Source organism: Rhincodon typus, chromosome 36, assembly GCF_021869965.1.
Source record: "Rhincodon typus isolate 14 chromosome 36, sRhiTyp1.1, whole genome shotgun sequence".
Classification (NCBI taxonomy): domain Eukaryota; kingdom Metazoa; phylum Chordata; class Chondrichthyes; order Orectolobiformes; family Rhincodontidae; genus Rhincodon; species Rhincodon typus.
This window is the reverse complement of record NC_063367.1, coordinates 12,219,763-12,240,580: the sequence shown is the minus strand read 5'-3', so window position 1 is coordinate 12,240,580 and position 20,818 is coordinate 12,219,763. Positions and strand designations below refer to the sequence as shown.

At 40.5% G+C, this 20,818-nt stretch overlaps 1 protein-coding gene across 1 annotated transcript in view; it reads left to right on the top strand.

The window, feature by feature from the left end:
* Nucleotides 1–20,818, top strand: part of LOC109915384 (dual oxidase 1-like) — a 110,369-nt gene that overhangs the window by 57,948 nt on the left and 31,603 nt on the right. Inside the window, exons 16-22 of the mRNA XM_048617038.1 lie at nt 3,292–3,543; nt 5,902–6,127; nt 8,225–8,318; nt 10,148–10,323; nt 11,581–11,644; nt 16,262–16,360; nt 17,098–17,276. Of these exons, the coding sequence (XP_048472995.1) occupies nt 3,292–3,543; nt 5,902–6,127; nt 8,225–8,318; nt 10,148–10,323; nt 11,581–11,644; nt 16,262–16,360; nt 17,098–17,276 (1,090 nt within the window). The remainder of the gene's footprint in view (nt 1–3,291; nt 3,544–5,901; nt 6,128–8,224; nt 8,319–10,147; nt 10,324–11,580; nt 11,645–16,261; nt 16,361–17,097; nt 17,277–20,818) is intronic.

Genomic DNA, 20,818 nt, shown 5'->3' with positions numbered 1-20,818 from the left:
TCAGCCTTCCTGCTCCTATGATGCTGCTTGGCCTGCTGTGTTCATCCAGCTCTACACCTTGTTATCTCAGATTCTCCAGCGTCTGCAGTTCCTACTATCTCATTAATTAGTCAGGTTGGCTTTCGCCCATGAAGCCCATTCTTAAGCAACTTTCCACATTAGGTGTCAGGAAGTGCTAGCTGTACTGAATCAACTTGTTTAGGAGAGCGAGTAGTTCTAAAACATGTCTTCAGTGCACTTGTTGGAATTTTGGCAGGGCCCATTGTGCTTGCAGTATCTAATGCCTTCAGACTTTTGCTTGGATGAATGCAGCTCCAATGAAACTCAAGAAGCTTGACACAACGCAGGACAAAGTAGACCACTGGATTCACAAAACATCTTCAGATCCTTCACTGCTGATGCACAGTAGCAGCAATGTATACTATTTATACGATACTTGGAAAAAAAATCCACCAAAGCTCTTAAGACAGCACCTTCCAATCCACAACATAATATAAATTATGGTGGGCATTGATAGGGTAGACAGGCAAAACCTTTCCTTCTTGATGAAGTGATTAATAACCATGGGGCATAGGTTTAAGATAAGGGGCAAGAGGTTTTCAGGGGATGTGAGGAAAAACAGTTTTCAACCTAAAGAACGGGTGGCAATCTGAAACTCACTGCCTTTAAAGATAGTTAAGGCAGAAACCCTCATAACATTTAAGAAATATTTAGATGCACACTTGCAATGCCAAGGCATACAAGGCTATGAGCGAAGTGCTAGAAAATGGGATTGGAATAGTTAGGTGGGTTATTTTTGATGAATGCAGATGCAGTGAACCAACGAGCCTTTTTATTGTGCTGGAGATCTTTATGACTCAATGACCCACTACCATCTTGAGCAACAATGGCAACAGATGTATGGGAACACCACCACCTGCAAGCTCCCCTCCAAGTCTTTCACCATCCTGAACTGGAAATATATCACCGTTCTTTCAGTGTCACTGGGTCAAAATCTTGGAACTCTCTCCTGAACGCCATTTTGGGTCTACCTACAGCACATGGACTGCAGCGGTTTAAAAAAAGGGCTCACCACCACCTTGTCATGCGTAACGAGGGATGGGAAATAAATACTAACCCAACCAGCAATGCCTACATCCTGTCAGTGAATAATAAAAAATTTCTTATTATATGTGAAGTGGATTGTATTGGTTGAAGACTGGCATTTTTGATGCTGGAGCCCTCAGGTGGAGGCAGTGATAGATTATCCCCTTGGCACCTATGGTTGAAGATGGTATAGATGCTTCAGCCTTGTCTTTTGCAGTGTTATGCTGGGTTCCCCATCATTGAAGATTAAAATAGTTGTGAAGCCTCATTGTCATGTCGGTTATTTAATTGTCGATCACCATTAATGGCTAGATGTGGTCAGACTGCAGAGCTTAGATCTGATCTGTTGGCACTGAAACCTCTTAGCACTGCCTATTGCATACTGCTTTGCTGTTTGGCATGCAAGTAGTCTTGTGCTGTGGCTTCATAGGTTGACACCTCATTGTGCCTAGTACTGCTTGTGGCATGCCCTCTTCTATATTCTTCACTGAACTAAGATTGGTTCTCTGATTGAAGGTATTGATAGCAAGGTGGAAATAACGGGCCATGAAGTGGTTGATTGTGGTTGAATGCTGTTCTGCCCTGCTAATGGTCCACAGCACCTTATAGTTGTCCAAATTTGAGTTGCTAGATCCATTTGAAATCTATCCCATTTAGCACAGTAGTAATGCCACACAAAATGATGAAGAGTATCCTCAATGTGAAAGTGGGACTTCATCTCCACAAGGACTGTGCAGTTGACAGTGCGGCTGTTGAGAAAGATGTTAAGTATTGTTTTCATTCTTATTGGCTCCCTCACTACTAGCTACTGGGTTGCTGCCCCAGTTTAACAGCTGTTGAAAGGAACTTGGCAACTAATAACAAAGGATATGCCAGTTTTTTATCTACTCTGCTTCCTTTTCAATGTCTATTTCATTTGTTGTGTTTGACTGCTGTGCCTCCAGTGGTAGCACCCGAAGACCTCTACACACAGAGTTTCAACAATAGGCTCTGAGGAAGTTCTGAGGAAGGGTCACTTGATCTGAAACGTTAAATCTGATTTCTATCCACAGATGCTGCCAGACCCGCTGAGCTTTTCCAGCAATTTCTATTTTTGTTTGTGATTTACAGCATCCGCAGTTCTTTCCGTTTTTATTTAACATTATTGTAATTATGGTTTCGTTATCACAGTGCACAATTCTGATTTCTACTCTGGATCTAAACAGCAGTGCAATCATTCCAAACGTTTATGACGTATTAAGTCTGTTCAGTCATGAGAAGAAAAGTCACAGTCTGTTTGTGTCTCAACATTGCATGCACATTTTCCAATGAAGTTCCATCGACATCAAATATCTGGCCCTCCTGAAAGATTCTATAACAATATCTATCGTGTTTATGTAGCCTGTAACTAAATGCTAACATGCATAGGCTGTATCTTTTTAATTATGAGAGACTCTTCTAGTTAGACCAGGAAGGGGTTTTCCTCCCCGACACTAGACCCTGCAGTTTTCTGCATTCAAAGAGGATGGTGGCAGCAATTTTCATCACAAACAGCAACTCGTACAACACAGTTTATCATAATGCATTATACTAATATTGTTGTCTGCAAACTTCCAGTGACTCTATAGGGTTTATAGTGTTGCATGTTTTAATGTATTTTCAGAAGTATATAATCTTGAACAACATTCTTGTAATAAAAATAGAAATTGCTGGAAAAGCTCAGCAGGTCTGGCAGCATCTGTGGATAGAAATCAGAGTTAATGTTTTGAGTTGAGTGACTCTTCCTCAGAAATGGGGAAGTTCTGAGGAAGGGCCGGTCGATCCGAAATATTAACTCTGATTTCTATCCACAGATGCTGCCAGACCTGCTGATCTTTTCCAGCAATTTCTATTTTTGTTTATGATTTACAGCATCCGCAGTTCTTTCGATTTTTATTTAACATTCTTGTAATTATAGTTTCGATATCACAGTGCATCATTTTGATTTCTACTCTGAAGCTAAACAGCAGTGCAATCATTTCAAACGTTTATGACATATTAAATCTGTTCAGTCATGAGAAGAAAAATCACAGTCTGTTTGTGTCTCAACATTGCATGCACATTTTCCAATGAAGTTCCATCGACACTTTGATTGTTGCATCTTATGACCCTCCCCATCTCTCATTTACTGCTTTGTACCTTAATTGACAGATGTAGGTTTTATGTTGGTTGCCATCACCTTTGCAGGAATATGCGCAGTCTTTAAATGTGGCATCTCATGAGTCTAATCTGAATTCTGCATCTTGCACACAGGTGTTGATGTTTTCTGGGGAAGAAGATCGTGCTGCTTTTATGGTAGATTTGAAAGCACACCTCCAAAAGGATGGCATAAATCCTCTGATTCATGAAGTGAAAGAACAGACGCTTTTGAAAGAAGCGGTGACAAAGCAGCAGCGGATTAAGATCTTAGATACCTTTTTCCGCCGTGTATTTGCACAGGTACTGTTCCAGTTATCAGTTTGATAATCTTCTTGGTCATGCACAGCATTATATTTATTTGCATTTGATATCACAATGAAATGGATGTGCAGTTTCTCCAAAAGTCATAAGGAATTTTAAATCATGAAAGCTGTGATCATTCTAGTTAAAGGTGTTTGTCTTCATTAATGAAATCAGAAAATAACTTTGTTTTCGAAGTGAGAACAACTTCATTATGACAGGATGATGTCAGGTTTAATCCAATTTGGTAGTTTTACAAAACTGGCACATGCATTGGTCCAACACACTCCCAGCTGGTCTCTCACATTCAACATTCTCTAAACGTGAGATCATCCAAAATTGTAGTTAACGTCTTAACTCAAGTCATCTTCCTATCATTTTTACTCACAGATCTACATTGATTCCCAGTCAAGCAACATCTTGATTTTGAAATTTTCATCCTTGTTTTCAAATCCCTTTATGTTCCATCTCTTGCATTCTCTGTGTTCTCCTTTGGTTCCACAACTCTCTAAGATGTCTGTGCTTCTTTAATCCTGGCCACTTGTGAATTCCCAATTATATTCAATCTACTATTGGTATCCACACCTTCGGGCCTAAGCTCTGGAATACTATTCCTTAATTTCTTTGCCTCTCCACTTCACTTTCATTCATGAAAATACTCCTTAAAACCAAAAAACTTTTGGTTGTCTGACTTTGAGTCAGAGAGTCAAAGAGCATGAAAACAGACCCTGCGGTTGAACCAGTCCATGCTGAACATAATCCCAAACTAAACTAGTCCTACCTGCCTGCTCCTGGCGCATATCCCTCCAAACCTTTCCTATTCATGTACTTATCCAAATGTCTTTTAAATGTTGTAATTGTACCCATATCCACCACTTCCTCAGGAAGTTCATTCAACATGCAAAGCACACTGTGTGTAAAAAATTTTCCTCTCATCTTGTTTAAATCTCTCTCCTCTCACCTTAAAAATGTGCCCCCTAGTCTTGAAATTCCCCATCCAAGGGAAAAGATAACTACCGTTAACTCTATCTACACCTGTCATTATTTTATAAGCTTCTATCAGGTTGCCTCTCAACCTCCTACGCTCCAGTGAAAGAAGTCCCAACCTATTTCAACCTTTCTTTATAACTCAAACCTTCCATACCTGGCAACATCCTGGTAAATCTCTTCTGAACCCACTCCAACTTAACATCCTTCCTATAACTGGGCGACCAGAACTGGACACAGTATTCCAGAAGAGACATCACCAATGTCCAGTACAATATCAACATGACTTCCCAACTCCTATACCCAAAGAACTGAGCAATGAAGTCAAGTGTATCAAACACCTTTTTTACCACCCTGTCTATAAGTGATGCGAACTTAAAAGAGTTATGTACCGGCATCCCAAGGTCTCTCTGTTCTACAACACTCCCCAAGGCCCTATTATTAATTGTATAAGCCCTATCCTTGTTTGTTGTACCAATATTTTGATTCCTCCTTATGTGGCTCAGTGTCATATATTGTTGTATAAGGTGCCTATTCAGCAGTATGAGCGCATACACCAGACATGGACATACCAGACATAGCATGAAAATGCACTACACACTGCATGTTCACTAACTACATACACACCAGACACACATCCATCGCACATTATACTCAGTGGTTAGCAGTGCTGCCTCACAGCACCAGGGACCTGGGTTCAATTCCAGCTTCGGGTGACTGTCTGTGTGGAGTTTGCACATTCTCCCCATGTCAGCGTGGATTTCCTCCAGGTGCTCTGGTTTCCTTCCACAGTCCGAAGATGGGCAAGTTAGGTGGATTGGCCATGCTAAATTACTCATATTGTGTGGGGAAGTATAGGTTAAGTGTGTTAACCATGGGAAATGTAGGGTTACAGCATAGGGGAATGGGTCTGGGTGGGATGATCTTCAGAATTCAGTGTGGACTTATTGGGCCAATTGGCCTGTTTACACACTGTAGGGATTCTATGTAAAACTTCTTCTGTGTAAAACTTCATGTATACTCCCCACACTGTATTTACCCACATCTGCACATACGTGAGCGGCCTTTGAATACGGATCACGAAAACAATTTGCAGAAACAGTTGAATCAAGAACATTGAGGCATGGAAATTACTGTTAAGTGATCTTTAAGGATCAACAGTTTTTATGATGTTCTGCTTGTTAATTTAATGTATATGTTAAAGTTTTAATTGTAAAAAATTAAATAACTTCAGTAAACAAAAAGAAAGGCTACGCAAGTGTTTATCTGATAATATTGTCAGCAGAAATAATCAGGTTTATGCTTCAACTACCTTTATATTATGAACAGTATAAAATGGATTCTTCTATATTATCTTGTTGCCACATGTAGGTTCTGGAGATTGATGGTTCAGATGCTGGTGACTTTGATATTGAAAGTTCAAAGAAAGCTAAAGAGTCCCTAAAATGCGAGCTGACTACAGTGGAGTTTGCAGATGCACTGGGACTAAAGGAAAACTCTATGTTTGTCGAGCAGATGTTTTCTTTAGCTGACAAGGATGGAAATGGCTACCTATCTTTCCGGGAGTTTCTGGACATCTTTGTCATCTTGATGAAAGGTAATCCGAGCTCACGATGTGATGCCTAATTGAAACATCAGTTGGACGTTTGCTTTGTCTTGAAGGTATTGCCAGTTGACCAACAGAGATGCCAGTCACAAAGACAGGTCAATGAAGAAGAAGTCCTATACTATGGCATCGGCACATTCATATGTATCCTGCACACATTCATTCCTGCATTGTTGGAACTTCTCACAAAACAGATTTTTTTTAAGCTTACAGGGAGGCTTAATGTAAATGGCAGAAAGTTTGGAGGGGATGGGAGGAAAATTCTTTTTAATCTAGAGGGTGGTGGGAATCTGGAATTCCCTGCTTCTAAGGGTGGTAGAGGGAGAAACCGTCATAACAATTCAGAAGTGCTTGTGATGTCAAGGTATACAAGGCTACGGGCCAAGTGCTGGAAAATGGGATGAGAATAGTTAGGTGGTTGTTTTTGCCTGGTGCGGACGTGATGGGCTGAAGGGTCTTTCTCTGTGCTGTAGATTTTTATGACTCTATGATTCTAACTCCTTATTTGTTAGCTAAGCATTTTTATATATATATACTTAGATTAAACAGGCGAGTTACTTCAATGTCTAGGTACCCTGAAATGTACAAAGGAGTGACCAGAGCAGTGATTTTTCTTGCTTAACTCTGCCTTTGAGGAGTAGCATAAAGAAAGAAGTCTTGTATTTATATACTGTCTTTCAAAACAACCAGATACAGTCGATTCTGCTATAACTTGTGTTTCTTCAACACGAATTGGCTTTATTGCGATTGAAGAATTTAGACCGCTATTTGTAGAATGTGAACTTTCCTTACGTGTATTGGCTATAACGTGATTCCGGCCCCATTAGTTTAAATGGCGTGGCTATTGCATGATTTTCTTATAACGCAAGATCGTACCAGAACAGAACTATCATGTTATATCAGAACTGACTGTATCTCAAAGCAGTTCATAGCCACTGAAGTAATTTTGAGGTGTTGTTACTGTTGTTGTGTAGGAAACCTGACAGCCAAATTGCACAGAGCAAACTCCCACAAACAGCACAGTGATTGCGAGCACATTTTTTTTTTAAGTGTGTTTTTTGTTGGAGGAAAAATGTTGGCAGAGACATTGTGAATAATTCCCTGCTGTTTACATTAGTGACATGGGATCTTTCACATTCACCCAAGCAGGCAGATGCAGCCTTGCTTTAACATCTCATACAAAACAAGCACCCCCAGCAGTGTAACACTCCCTCATTGCTACCCTGGAGTGTCAGCCTAGATTTTTGTGCTTAAGCCCTGGTGTGTGACTTGAACACAGAACCTTATGATTCAGACAAGAGAATGCTAACATTGCCAGGGCTGTGAATGCCTTTGAGAACTCATTGGAAATCAGTTTCATCGCCAACTCAACCAGCTAAAGTTAGTGAGTTCTCATCATGGAACCAACTTGCTTTTCAGTCTCACAGTCAGAAGAAAATCTATGCATATTGCAGAAGACTTAGGTCATTTATGCAAAAGGTTTACAGCCACTGTCAATGAAGGTGAAAACTTAGTGGCTTTGACTGGACTTTCAAAGACAAGTTTCTGCTTTGCAGATCCCTATCTGGTTTTCATTGCTCTTTGAAAGGGAGTGAATGTACTTTGAAATGCCAGACAGGTCAACCTGTATCCAAAAAAATGACTGACGGCTCGTGTTCTGTTTTACACTCTTACTTAGAAGTGCCAACTCTGTGTTGTGCAGAAGCTAAAATCTGTTTTGTTACATACAAATATTTTGCCACATCACAAAATTATAGAACAGATTAGAAATATTAATGTGCAAATACAAAGATCAAGTTTGGAACAAGTAAATGGATTAGGCACACCCTCACTATTTTTCTTAGCAGTTTTAATTAATGCTTGTGAAAATGTTTCAATCCACACTTCCTCAACCCTAGACGTTAGAAGCGCATTGAAGGCTTGGTCATTGTTAAAATGTTAACTCTGATTTCTCTCCATAGATGCTGCCAGGCCTGCTGAGCTTTGCCAGCAATTTCTGTTTTTATTGTGAAGGTTTTGTCTCCTGTCATAGAAACCATTCAATTTTTCATTTCTATAGTGTAACATTTAACTATTTGATTTGTGTAGGTTCTCCTGAGGAGAAATCAAAGCTCATGTTTGCAATGTATGATGTAGATGGGAGTGGTTCCATGTCAAAGGAAGAGTTCTCACAACTGCTGAGGTAAATGAAATAAACTTTACTCACATTTCTTATTGTCCTTTATCCGGTGCACATCTGGACAGTACCTGTTGTACATTCACCAGTTTGCTATATATCTTATATTGTCTGTTTTAGCTCCAAATAAGCCAGAGATGATAATTTTTCTAAATCCAAATGGGCTTTATTATAGTACTTTGGAAATATCTTCAAACTTACAGGGTTTTAACACACATGGTCTTAACCCAGAATCCAGAAGCATTGTCCCTGTGGTTTTCATTACTTAACTCTCAAACCCCACAAATAAACTTAAGCAATCAACTAGAATCAGTAAGATTCAGTTCCCAGAATAGCATCATCAAACACTAGTCAATAGAACTATTGAACACTGAAGCATGTGTTGTGATATTATAAATGTTCTATTGAAGATTTTCTCCTATGTGTCAAATTCTGGGTGGTACACTTTCAGAAGGATCTGAAGGCATAAGTGAGAATGCAAAATTCACAGCACGGTTCCAGGAATGAGGAATTTTAGTTACCTCAATTGTTGCTTTTCTTAGAGAATAGAAGGTTGAGATCAAATTTGATAGAGGTATTGAAAATCTTATACCTGGGCAAAGTAGAGAGGGAGAAACTGTTCCCATTGGTGAAAGAATCAAGAAGGATAAAGTACCAGATTGAAAGTAAATGGCAAAAAAAATGTTAGGAGACACAAAGATGAGTATTTTCATGCAGTTGGTGGTTAAGATCTGGAAGCCTGGGAGTATGGTGGTGGCAGGTCAATTGGAACATTCAATATGGCATTGGATTATCATCTGACAGTGAAGTTCATGTACGGCTGTAGCAAAAACGTTGTGGCAAAAGGTGAATTGCTTGTGCAGATTGCTGGCACAACACAGTGGGCCAAAATGAGCTGCATTTCTGCTGTGGCACTTCTGGGATTCAGTGCCCCAGTTAAAGTAACCAAATAAGTAGGTTTTTCAGATAAAGAAAAGGAGACATTTTCTCAATAGTCTTGAAAGTGCTGCTACTGATAGCATGTAGGTTGGTGCATGGTAATAAACTCAAAAATATTATTTGAATACATCCAAACAATTTTGTCATCTTTTGTGGTCCCCTTATAAGTGAAGGGTACAACATGAGATTAGCATAGATCTGGCATCTCATGTTGATCCTAACCCTCACCCTCATCCTCACCCAGGAACTTCTGCTATTGCACTGTATCTGACCTTCATCTGGAAATGTCGAGTATTGGGACTTTGGTACAGATATTCCACGAAACAGACCAAACCAGATTCTGATGTTCGCCTCCACTTGAGCCAGTCAGCTACATCGCTTTCCCAAGAGAGGAGGTCTGCATTCCCTGTATCATTTGTACTAACCACCTTTATGTAGTTTGTCTTGAGACAGTACTCCATTGAAATCTGACTGGAGGATCTTTTTGTTCTTTAGATCTTTTGACTACAGAGCATTATGGATATTCTATCATTGATTATCTTTAAGGGCGATGTAGACTTTTGATCTCATTGAGAATCAAGCATATGGGGATCAGGCAAAAGAGTGGATTTGAGGCATAAGATCAGTAATAGTCATGTCGCATGATAGCAGAAACTTGAGGAGTCATATAGTCTACTCTTGCTCCTTATCTATTTTCTTCAGGCAATCAGCAATTGAGTATTATCTTGCCTGCAGAACTAAATTAAACAGACATCTAATGTAAAGGTCTTTTCCTGATTTGCTGAGAAAAATTAGTAGAGTCCTTGTATTGAGTGGAAAATTAAAACTCACGCAAGTACCATAATTTCTTTTTCCATTCGCTTTAAGGAAGAATTGTTTTCCTTTTAATGTTTTAGGTCTTTCATCGAGATCTCGAATGACTGCTTGCCAAAGGAACAGATAGAGAATATGATGAATTCAATGTTCAAACATGCAGGATTTGAAGATAAAGAGGAGATTATGTGGGAAGAGTTCCATTGCCTGTTCCGTGACCACTACCAAGAGATGGAACTTTCTCAGCCTAATCCAAAAGGTCGACAAACCTTTTAGACATTAAAGACCAGTGAATCCTATATTTCCAGATAATAACTAATAAATGCTTTGGCATTTTATAGCCACTATTATCAGGGTCTGTGTTTGGGGGCAGGTTCATTTAGGGTAAGGATTGGGCATGTTGCTGCAATCACCAAATCAATCAACTGTTATCTTTCCTTCCAATTAAATTCACCATATTGACTAATATTTTCCATGATTTGTCCCCCTGACGAAAGCTTTCTGTCTTTATTTGAAATAGGTAATTAGTTTATGGCAGTATCTATGAAGCAAGGAGCAGTTACTGTTTCAGGTCAATGCTTATTCATCAGACCCGTTTGTCAGAAATGTTAATGATATTTTTCTTTCCAATAATAATGCCAGATTTAAAAAGAAAATCATGAAATGTAAGGCCAGAATTCATTGTCAATTCTTAATTTCCTTTGAAAGGCTGGTAGTGAGACATTTTTTTGAACCACTGCAGATCCATAGGTGCACTCAACAATGCTATTATGGAGGGAGTTACAGGATATTGTCTGAATGATAGTGAACAAAGTGGCAACATGTGGAGGTTGGAAGCTGAGTACTTTGCAGCAACTGATTTCCCCAAGTCTGACCTCCACGCCCAAGGCACAAGTTAAGAATGTGAAGAATACTCCTTCTTTGGCGAGAAGAGTGCAGGTCCAAGATCACTCAAGAAGCTCAACACTGACCAGGTCAAAGAAGTCCACTTAATAGGTATCCCATCCACTCCCTTCAACATTCAGTCCCTTCACTACTGATACACAATGATGACAGTGTATACCATCTAGAACATGCACTGTGGCAATTCATCAAAGCACCTTTGATAGATCTCACAACTTCTAACGTATAGAAGGACCAAGTCAGCAGATGTTGAGGACACCACTAGCTGCAAGTTCCCCTTCAAGTCACGCACCATCCTAACTTGGAAATATATTGCCATTTCTTCAGCATTGTTTGGTCTAAGTCCTGGAAATTCCTTTTGACAGCATTGTGGGTGTAACTTCGCAGTACCAACTGCTTCCAATAAATAAGGTTGCTCACCACCACCTTCTCAAGAGCACTATAGGGGGATGAACAATAATTACTGGCTTCATCATCGGCACCCAGATCCCATAAAACAATTTAACTGATCCACAAGTAGAGGTAGAACTGAGGAGATCTGTCAATGGCGCTTCTACTAACTTGTTGCTTGGCACTTTTAAATTTCATATTGATTATTCATTTATCATTTCAGGTCCTGAAGGAAAGAAACTTGACAAAGCGAACCGCGTTTCTTTCATAATAAAGAAAAAGAATGAGTAAGTAAATCACAGACAATGAACGTGATCCAAAAGTGAAGTCCAAAATTATGAGGAGAGTTGACTGGACATACATAGGGAAAATGTTTTCACTTGTAATGGGGCCATGCTATGGCATACAAACTATAGACCATGAATTTAATTGAGTGACTAATAAATTCAATATCCAATTTAGAAGATTGAGCTTACTACTGCAAAGAGTGATTGAGGTAAATAACACAAATGCATTTAAGGGGAAGCTAGATGGGTGCATGAGAGAGAAAGATATTGCTATTTGGGTTAAAGTAGGTACAGATGAAGGAGGTTCATGTAGAGAATAAATATCAACATAAGCCTTTTGGATAAAATTGCCTAATTCTGTACTGTATATTCTTTATAGCAAAGAATACAGCCTGAAAGAATGATGGGCTGTCACCACCAGTAAAAATACAGTGAAACAGAGCCCAACTAAATTGTGGAAACTGACTGATTTACACAGTTGGTGGTTCATTAGGATGTATCAGTGGCACAAGTAGTTGAAGTTACAACATCCCTTTCATACCATCTAACTTGGAAATGTACCACTGTCACTGAATCAAAATCCTAGAATTCCTTTCCTAAGGGCATTATGGGTCTATCTTTCTTTCCTTGCTCACTTGTGGGATGTGGGCCTCACTAGCTGACCAGCCCTTTCCTAGTTGCCCTTGAGAAGGTGGTCGTTAGCTGCCTTCTTGAACTGCTGTAACTTGACCCACTATGTCCTTTGGGAAGGAATTCCAGGATTTTGACCTAGTGACAGTGAAGGAATGGCGATATATTTCCATGTCAAGATGGTGTGTGGCTTGGAGGGACCTTGCAGTTGGTGGTGTTCCTATGTATCTGCTGCCCTTGTCCTTCTAGATGGAAGCATTCATGGGTTTAGCAAGTGCTGTCTTCAGATCTTTGGTGAATTTCTGCAGTGCATCTTGTACCTACAGCATGTGGACTGGAGTAGATCAAGAAGGCAGCTTGTTGCCACTTTCTCAAGGGCAACTAGAGATGGGCAAAAATCACTTGCCAGTGACACCCACATCTCACAAGTGACTTTAACTCAACTTTAAGGTCTGACCTTGACCCATTCGTGTGAAGATATGGTCAATGCTCACAACTCAATATGCCTCTACTATTTTAACAATTTATCATACCACCAATAACGTATAAATGTCAGTACCCTGTATGACCAAAAGATCAGAAGATGTAGAAGCAAATGTAGGCCATTCAGCTCATCAAGTCTGTTCACTATTCAGTGAGATCGTGGCTGATCTGATGATTCTCAACTCTATTTCTTTCAATTTAAATCAAAACATTGTCCCCATAATTTAACTGCACTCACCCTCTGATTACTGAAGAGGAATGAGTGGCCATGTGTACAGATAGGTAATCCTGCTTCTTGTAACCTTGTGAGGTCCTGTCCTTCAGTTTAAACACAAATCACACCCTTGACAATGAATTGCCACTATCCCCTCTCATTTTTGACTGTCCCTGCTTCGCTCTTGCAATAATCCTACATCCTGCATTCGTGAATTCCGCAGTAACATATGAAGGTGTTTCAATGAAAGAGATTCTGGCTGAACAGCATCATCAGGTTGGGGAGTGAATTTCACTCTAATGAAATCATTGCTGGGATTAGCAATTCCACAGAACCAGACACAACCAGATGGCATGAAACAAAAGCAGAACTAGCTGAAGAAACTCAGCAGATCTGGCAGCATCTGTGGAAACACAAACAGTCAACATTTTGGGTCCAGTGACTCTTCTTCAGACTATTCTAAAGAAATGTCTGTGGATCTAAAATGTTGACTCTGTTTCTATTTAAACTGCTAACTTTCTCCAGCTATTGCTGTTTTTGTTTCGGATTTCCAGCATCCACAGTTCTTTGTTTTCTATTACACCAGGTAGCATAACTTCATCCCTACCTCCTTGACCTGTCCGTCTTCTCTCCACCTATCTGCTCCACTATCCACCTTGATTCATCGCCTCCCCTCTCTCTATTTATTTCAGAGTCCCCTTCCCCTCCCCCATTTCTGAAGAAGGGTCCTGACCCGAAACGTCAGCCTTCCTGCTCCTCTGATGCTGCTTGGCCTGCTGTGTTCATCCAGCTCCACACCTTGTTATCTCAGATTCTCCAGCATCGGCAGTTCCTACTATCTCAGCATAACTCATTAGCTGTGTGATACTATTTACAGACGTGCAGCTTCGCCAAAATAATTCACTGATTGAGATACACCATTTAACGAGACAGATGCATAGCTTAATACTAATATATTCAAGAAGTCACTATACTGTGTCTGGGTTTCATGCATTTTTTTGTTTCATGTCCAGTTCCACAGTTCTGTGCAAGACTTGACTAAAGTTTGACTATTGTCCATTATAAATAGCCTTTTTAATTTCCCAACACTGTCACACAATTTTAAATCCTTTTAAGTTAAATACGTTCTTATCTGGAGGATTGGCTGATGGAACAAGCTACCAATACTAAATCAGAGCGGGAGGGAGTCTCACCACTCTGATGATGGAAAACAGGGTCAGGAAGATACCAGCAAAAATGAAGCTTCTGCTTCCATGTCTTCCCAATAGAGCAACCTGGACTTTCGTAAAGTAATTATTACCCACCAGGATTGTTTACTTTAAGTGGTATAGGCCTTATGATCACAGCATGACTCACGCCTTATGTCAGCTTTCCACCAAGGCCCTGTGGAAATGAGTCTAGACTCACATTTCTTGAGTTAACCTGAGCTGTGCCCAGCACATCACTTCCTCTTGGCAGAGGGACAAGACAGATTAACTAAGTTTTCCCTAGCCCGATGGAAAACCTACCATTCATGTAAACAAAAGGACTCCTGACAAAACATGTCCAGTGCTCATTTTCCAGTTCGTATTATCTGGCACTCTGCCTCTGCTCAGAGAAAAGTTTAGATGCAAAGAACTGAACATTTGGTTCGATACATGGATTTTATTCATCACAACTGATCAGTTTAAAGAAAAAGAACTTCTTTTGTTTGTGATCTCTTTGTGCAACTTGGGGATATGCAGAACATGTTGCTTAATTCTCCAACCATTAACCTTATATTCCATTTCTAAGTGTGCTAAGAGATTGGACAATGTGCTGCACCTAATCTGGCATTCACCCCACTTATCTATTGCCACACCTGTTCACTGTTAGTAAACATTATCAAAAACTGGTTTCCACCAGGACACATCCATCTTCCTTGTTGAAGGAAGTCATGCAGAATTAAGCAGTCTTTCAGAAGAGGAGGACAGAAATCTTCAACAAAGTTTCTTTTGTACTCCCACACTTAATCTAAAAGAATGCTGTGAAACTTTGCCAAACTAAACGTTCTTTCAACTGCATCATGGCATCCAACTAAGTTTATCAGTTTAACTATATTGATTACATTTCTAAAGTGTACATTTGTAAGTTTCAGAGGTTCCGGGTTTAATCCTTGCCATGAGGCTCTCAGATTTGATGTGTTCTATATTTCACTCCGAACATGCCATATCTCAAATTTTAAATTTAACGTTGATCTCGCTCTTTGTGCACCTTCTCTGCAGCTGTACATTGTATTCCTCGCTCTGTTCTGTTTCCCTAAAGCACTTTGTATGGCATGATCTGCCTGTACTGCACGCAGAACAAAACTTTTCACTTTACCTAGGTACATGCGACAATAATAAATCAAATCAATTCAAATATATAGGGTACCCAATATTCTCATGACTAATGTTAGATGAAGTCTGAGCATGAGTTTGTGAAAGAGAGAAAATCATTAAAATAAAGTCACAGGCGTTCCTCATCTGTCTGAGCCTCAGGATATAAAAGATAATTATTTAAATATCATTGCTTGTCTGCACAATGTTATTCATAATAATATGTTATTTTCCAAATGTGTTATACATGGTAGGAAGGTGTCACATGATTCCTCTATCAGTGAGGCGTTCACCTGACAACTGTACTTCAGTAAATCAAAACATGTCATATCAAGAATTAGTAGCCTCCTTATTTGGAGGCAATTTGTTGTGAGTTCAAGGACTAGTCTGTAGACCCAACAGTGCAATAACGAGGGAGTGCTGTGCTGTTAGAGGTGCTGGTTTAGAGATGACTCATTAGTGCGACCTCAGTTGGCAATACAAGAAGAGATAAATGATCAATAATACTATTCAAAGCAAAGAAGGGATTCTCCAAGTGTACGGCCCACCACTCATTTTAACAAACACAGCACAGTAGATTAACTGAGACAACAAGGTGCAGGGCTGGATGAACACAGCAGGCCAAGCAGCATCATAGGAGCACAACAACCACATTGTTTGGGATCTCGCTTAGCATAATTCAAAGTCCCTATATTCCTGTATCACAGCAATTATACTTTATTCAATAGATAGGAAATGTTTTGGGACATTTTGAAAAGATGGTTGGTGCTATACTAAACCACATTCATTGTTCCTGTTTCGTAAAGGTGTTTGTGCTTCATGTTCAGTATTTTCCCGTATAAACCTAGTAAAGCTCGCTTAGATAACAGCTGGGGAAGTTGCTTTGACATGAGTTTGGGACCTAACTAAATTTTCCTTCAAGCCTCACAAACATCACTCTCTGACATTTTTCAGAGCATCAAAGAACACAGAAAACCAAAAAGAAACGAGCCCAGCTGAAACCTTGAGCCCGGATCATTTTGTCATGGATCTGCGTAAACGATTTGGCAAGAAGTAAGATGTGAAATACGATGTTAGCTAGATATTGCAGCCTTAGAAGCAAATCTTCACTAAATTTCAACTGGTGCAGTGGGGGGTGAAGAATAAAACCAAAGAAAAGTGCAGTGCTCCAAACACTATGGGATAACCTTCTCACTTTTCCAACAAGATGTAAATACAATTCTCATATTTTTTTCCCTTGATTATTTCTGTGTGAAATTTGGAGCATCTTTTGATTTACCTCGATAGCGATTAAAATCAAGTATCCAAGATATCAATAGGGAATAGCAGCCTAGCAAGTGAAAAATCCAAGGAATTGATGTTTATTGTCTCCACATCTTTAAAAAAGAAAATTTCCTTCACAGATGTTGGTTTTTAAAGTTGTTTTTTTCTTGACTGAAGGTGCTATCTTGCACTGGCGTAAGATATAATAAATGTTGCTTCTGAGAAGACATTCTACCCAGGCTTCTTGGGGTTTAGTGCTATTTTGAAGAAGATTAAGATTGTTCACCCTGTGCCCTGGCCAATTTTTATTCCTCAACCAAAACTGCTAAAACTCCGATTATTTTGTCATTATCTCATTCTATTTTGGGAAATTGCAGTGCACAAATTGGCAACTGCTCTTCCTACATTGAAAAGTGAACACATTTCAAATGTGCATCATTGTCTATAAAGTCATTGAGGCATACTGAGGGTATGAAATATGCTATTTAAATGTAATTCTTTCTATTCTATTCTGTTTGTGTTTCAAGATCTTCTCAAGTCATGAGTAAAGTCTATGCAGAACCAAAACGGGAAAAGTATATCAAAAATAAATTTCATCAGAAATATCAGGAATATAGACAATATATTCAAAATCATCAACGTCAAATATTTTCTGTGATCATCTTTTTTGGAATTACTGTGGGGGTCTTTGTTGAACGTGCCTATTGTAAGTACCATGATGTATTTGCGTAGCCAACCATTCTACAAATAAAAGACCATGTTACCATGGGAGCAGGAGGAGAATTTTATTGGGCCTTTTCAACTGCCCTGTCGGATTATGCCTAAATGTGCAATTTAACTTCATATGCCTCCCACCTGGGTCACAAAAAGAAATCTCAATTTTAAAATTTCAATTTGACTTTTCACCCCAGCCCCAGCCTCAACAATCCTTTTCAAGAGAGAATTTCAGACTTCCAGACCCCTTAGGTGAACAAATAACCCCTTGTTTTAATCATGAATGACCCAACTCTAATTTTAAGCTTACATCCCTTTTGTTTTGCATATTTCTGTGAAAGTAAGTAGTTACTTATCATTTGATAACTATACCCATCAAATAATTTGATAGTTTTTGGAGTTGGTGATGGCCTAGTGGTCCTATTGCTAGACCATTACCTGGCTAGGTAACAATCTGGGCTCGAATCCCATCATGGCAGATGGTGGAATTTGAATTCAATAATAATATGGAAAATAGTGTCTACTGATGACAATGAAACCATTGGAAAAACCCATCTGGTTGACTAAGTCCTTTAGGCGAAGTAATCTTCCATCCTTAGCTGGTCCAGCCTATATGTGACTCCAGACTCACAGCAATGTGGTTGACTTTTAACTGCCCTCTCCCCAATTAGGAATGGACAATGAATTCTGACATTGCCAGTGATGCCAACAAGCCATGAATGAATAAACAAAAATCACTCTCTAATAATCAATAGTCAAGTGAAGACAGACTGAGCCTTGCACAAGCCTTGGTATCATTCTATGAATCAGTGCTACATTTTCCCCAAGCCAACTATTTCTTTTCTGAATTGTGATAGCTGGAACTGATTGTGGTATTCCCCACGTGATCTGATCAAAGTTTACTATAATCTCGGGAGGAAAGCTAACATTCAATGAAACTTCTAACTATATTTTTGTATCCTTTCGTGAGATATGAGTGTTACTTCTATTTCTGCTGTTCCGTAACTGCCCTCAAGAAGTTGGTGATGAGCTGCCTTCCTAAATCACTGCAACTCTATGGGCTGGGGTAGGTACACCTGCGATGCTGTTAGGGAAAGTTCCAGGACTGGAATGCAGCAGCATTGCAGGAATGGAGATATAGTTGGAAGTCAGGTTGGATGTGACTTTAAGGTACAACTTTTCACACCTATCTGCTTTTTAAAACCATAAGATTCAGGAGCAGAAATGGGCCACTAAGCCCATCGAGAATGATCTGCATTCAACAAGATCATGACTGATCTAATAATCCTCAACTCCATGTTCCTGTCTTTTGGGCATTGCTGGTTAGGTCAGCATTTATTGCCCAGAGGGCAGTTAAGAGGCAACCACATTGCTGTGTGTTTGGAGTCATATGTAGGCCAGACCAGGTAAGGATGGCAATTTCCCTCCCTAAAGGGGATTAAGTGAACCAACAATGGAGTCTTAGACAGATAGACTCTGAATTCCAGGTTTTTTTGTTTTAATTACTGATTCAAATTCCACCATCTGCCATAGCAGGTTTTGAACCCAGGTCCCCAGAACATTAGCTGTGTCTTTGGATTAACAGTCCAGTGATAATACCACTAGGCCATCACCTCTCCTTCATTTGTTTCCCTTACTGATTAAAAATCTGTTTATCTCAACCATGAATATAATATTAACCAAGTATCTGTGGTAAAGAACACCACAGATTCACTACCCTGTGAGAGAAGAAATTTCTACTCAGTTCTGTCTTAAAATGTGCAAGCCCTTATTCTGAGATTATGCACTCTGGTCCTAGACTCTCTGACAAGGGGACACCCTGTCAAATCCATTAAGAATCTTAGAGATAGTAAGAACTGCCAATGCTGGACCACAATGTGGAGCTAGAGGAACACAGCAGGCCAGGCAGCATCTGAGGAGCAGGAAAGCTGACATTTCGGGTCGGGACCCTTCTTCAGAAATGGGGGAAGGGGAAGGGAGCTCTGAAATAAATAGAGAGAGGAGGGGTAGGGCTGGGGAAGGTGGGTAGGATTGTGATAGGTGAATGCAGAAAAGCAGTGGTGGAGATTGGTCAGTGAGGTGGGAGAGGCGGATAGTTCGGGGAGAAGATGGACAGGTCAAGGAGGCGGGGATGAACGGGAGATAGGTAGGAGAGAAATGGACAGGTCAAGGAGGCGGGAATGAGAGGGGCTGGGGAAGGTAGGTGGGATGGTGATAGGTGAGTGCAGGTACGCAGTGGTGGGGATGGTCAGTGAGGTGAGAGGAGAGGATAGGTGGGAGAGAAGACGGACAGGTCAAGAAGGATCGGTCATGGGTTGAGGCCGGGGATGGGGAGATTTTGAAACTAGTAAAGTCCACGTTGACACCAAATTCCGCCTTGATAAAGGAGCAGCACCTCATATTCCGCCTTGGGAGCCTACTACCCAATGGTCTCAATGTGGACGTTACTAGCTTCAAAATCTCCCCACCCCCGGCCTCATCCCATGACCAATCCTCCAACTTATCCCAACCTTCTTGACCTGTCCATCTTCTCCCACCTATCCGCTCCTCCCACCTCACTGATCAATCCCCACCACTGCGTACCTGCACTCACCTATATAGGTAGGAAAAGGGATGGGGACGTAAGGCAGAAATTCAAGGAGCTAGGGTGGAAGCTTAGAGCTAGAACAAACAGAGTTGTTATCTCTGGTTTGTTACCCGTGCCACGTGCTAGCAAGGTGAGGAATAGGGAGAGAGAGCAGTTGAACACGTGGCTACAGGGATGGTGCAGGAGGGAGGGATTCAGATACCTGGATAATTGGGGCTCATTCTGGGGTAGGTGGGACCTCTACAAACGGGATGGTCTACACCTGAACCAGAGGGGTACCAATATCCTGGGGGGGAAATTTGCTAATGCTCTTTGGGAGAGTTTAAACTAATTCAACCTGAATTGTAGCTCCAGTGTACAGGAGGTTGAGAGTAGTGAGGTCATGAATAAGGTTTCAAGGTCGCAGGAGTGTACCAGCAGGCAGGAAGGTGGTTTGAAGTGTGTCTACTTCAATGCCAGGAGCATCCGGAATAAGGTGGGTGAACTTGCAGCATCGATTGGTACCTGGGACTTCGATGTTGTGGCCATTTCGGCGACATGGATAGAGCAGGGACAGGAATGGTTGTTGCAGGTTCCGGGGTTTAGATGTTTCAGTAAGATCAGGGAAGGTGGTAAAAGAGGGGGAGGTGTGGCATTGTTAGTCAAGGACAGTATTACGGTGGCAGAAAGGAAGTTTGATGACATCTCGTCTACTGAGGTAGTATGGGCTGAGGTTAGAACCAGGAAAGGAGAGGTCACCCTGTTGGGAGTTTTCTATAGGCCTCCGAAAAGTTCCAGAGATGTAGAGGAAAAGATTGCAAAGATGATTCTGGATAGGAGCAAAAGTAACAGGGTAGTTGTTATGGGGGACTTTAACTTTCCAAATATTGACTGCAAACGCTATAGTTCGGTACTTCAGACGGGTCAGTTTTTGTCCAATGTGTGCAGGAGGGTTTCCTGACACAGTA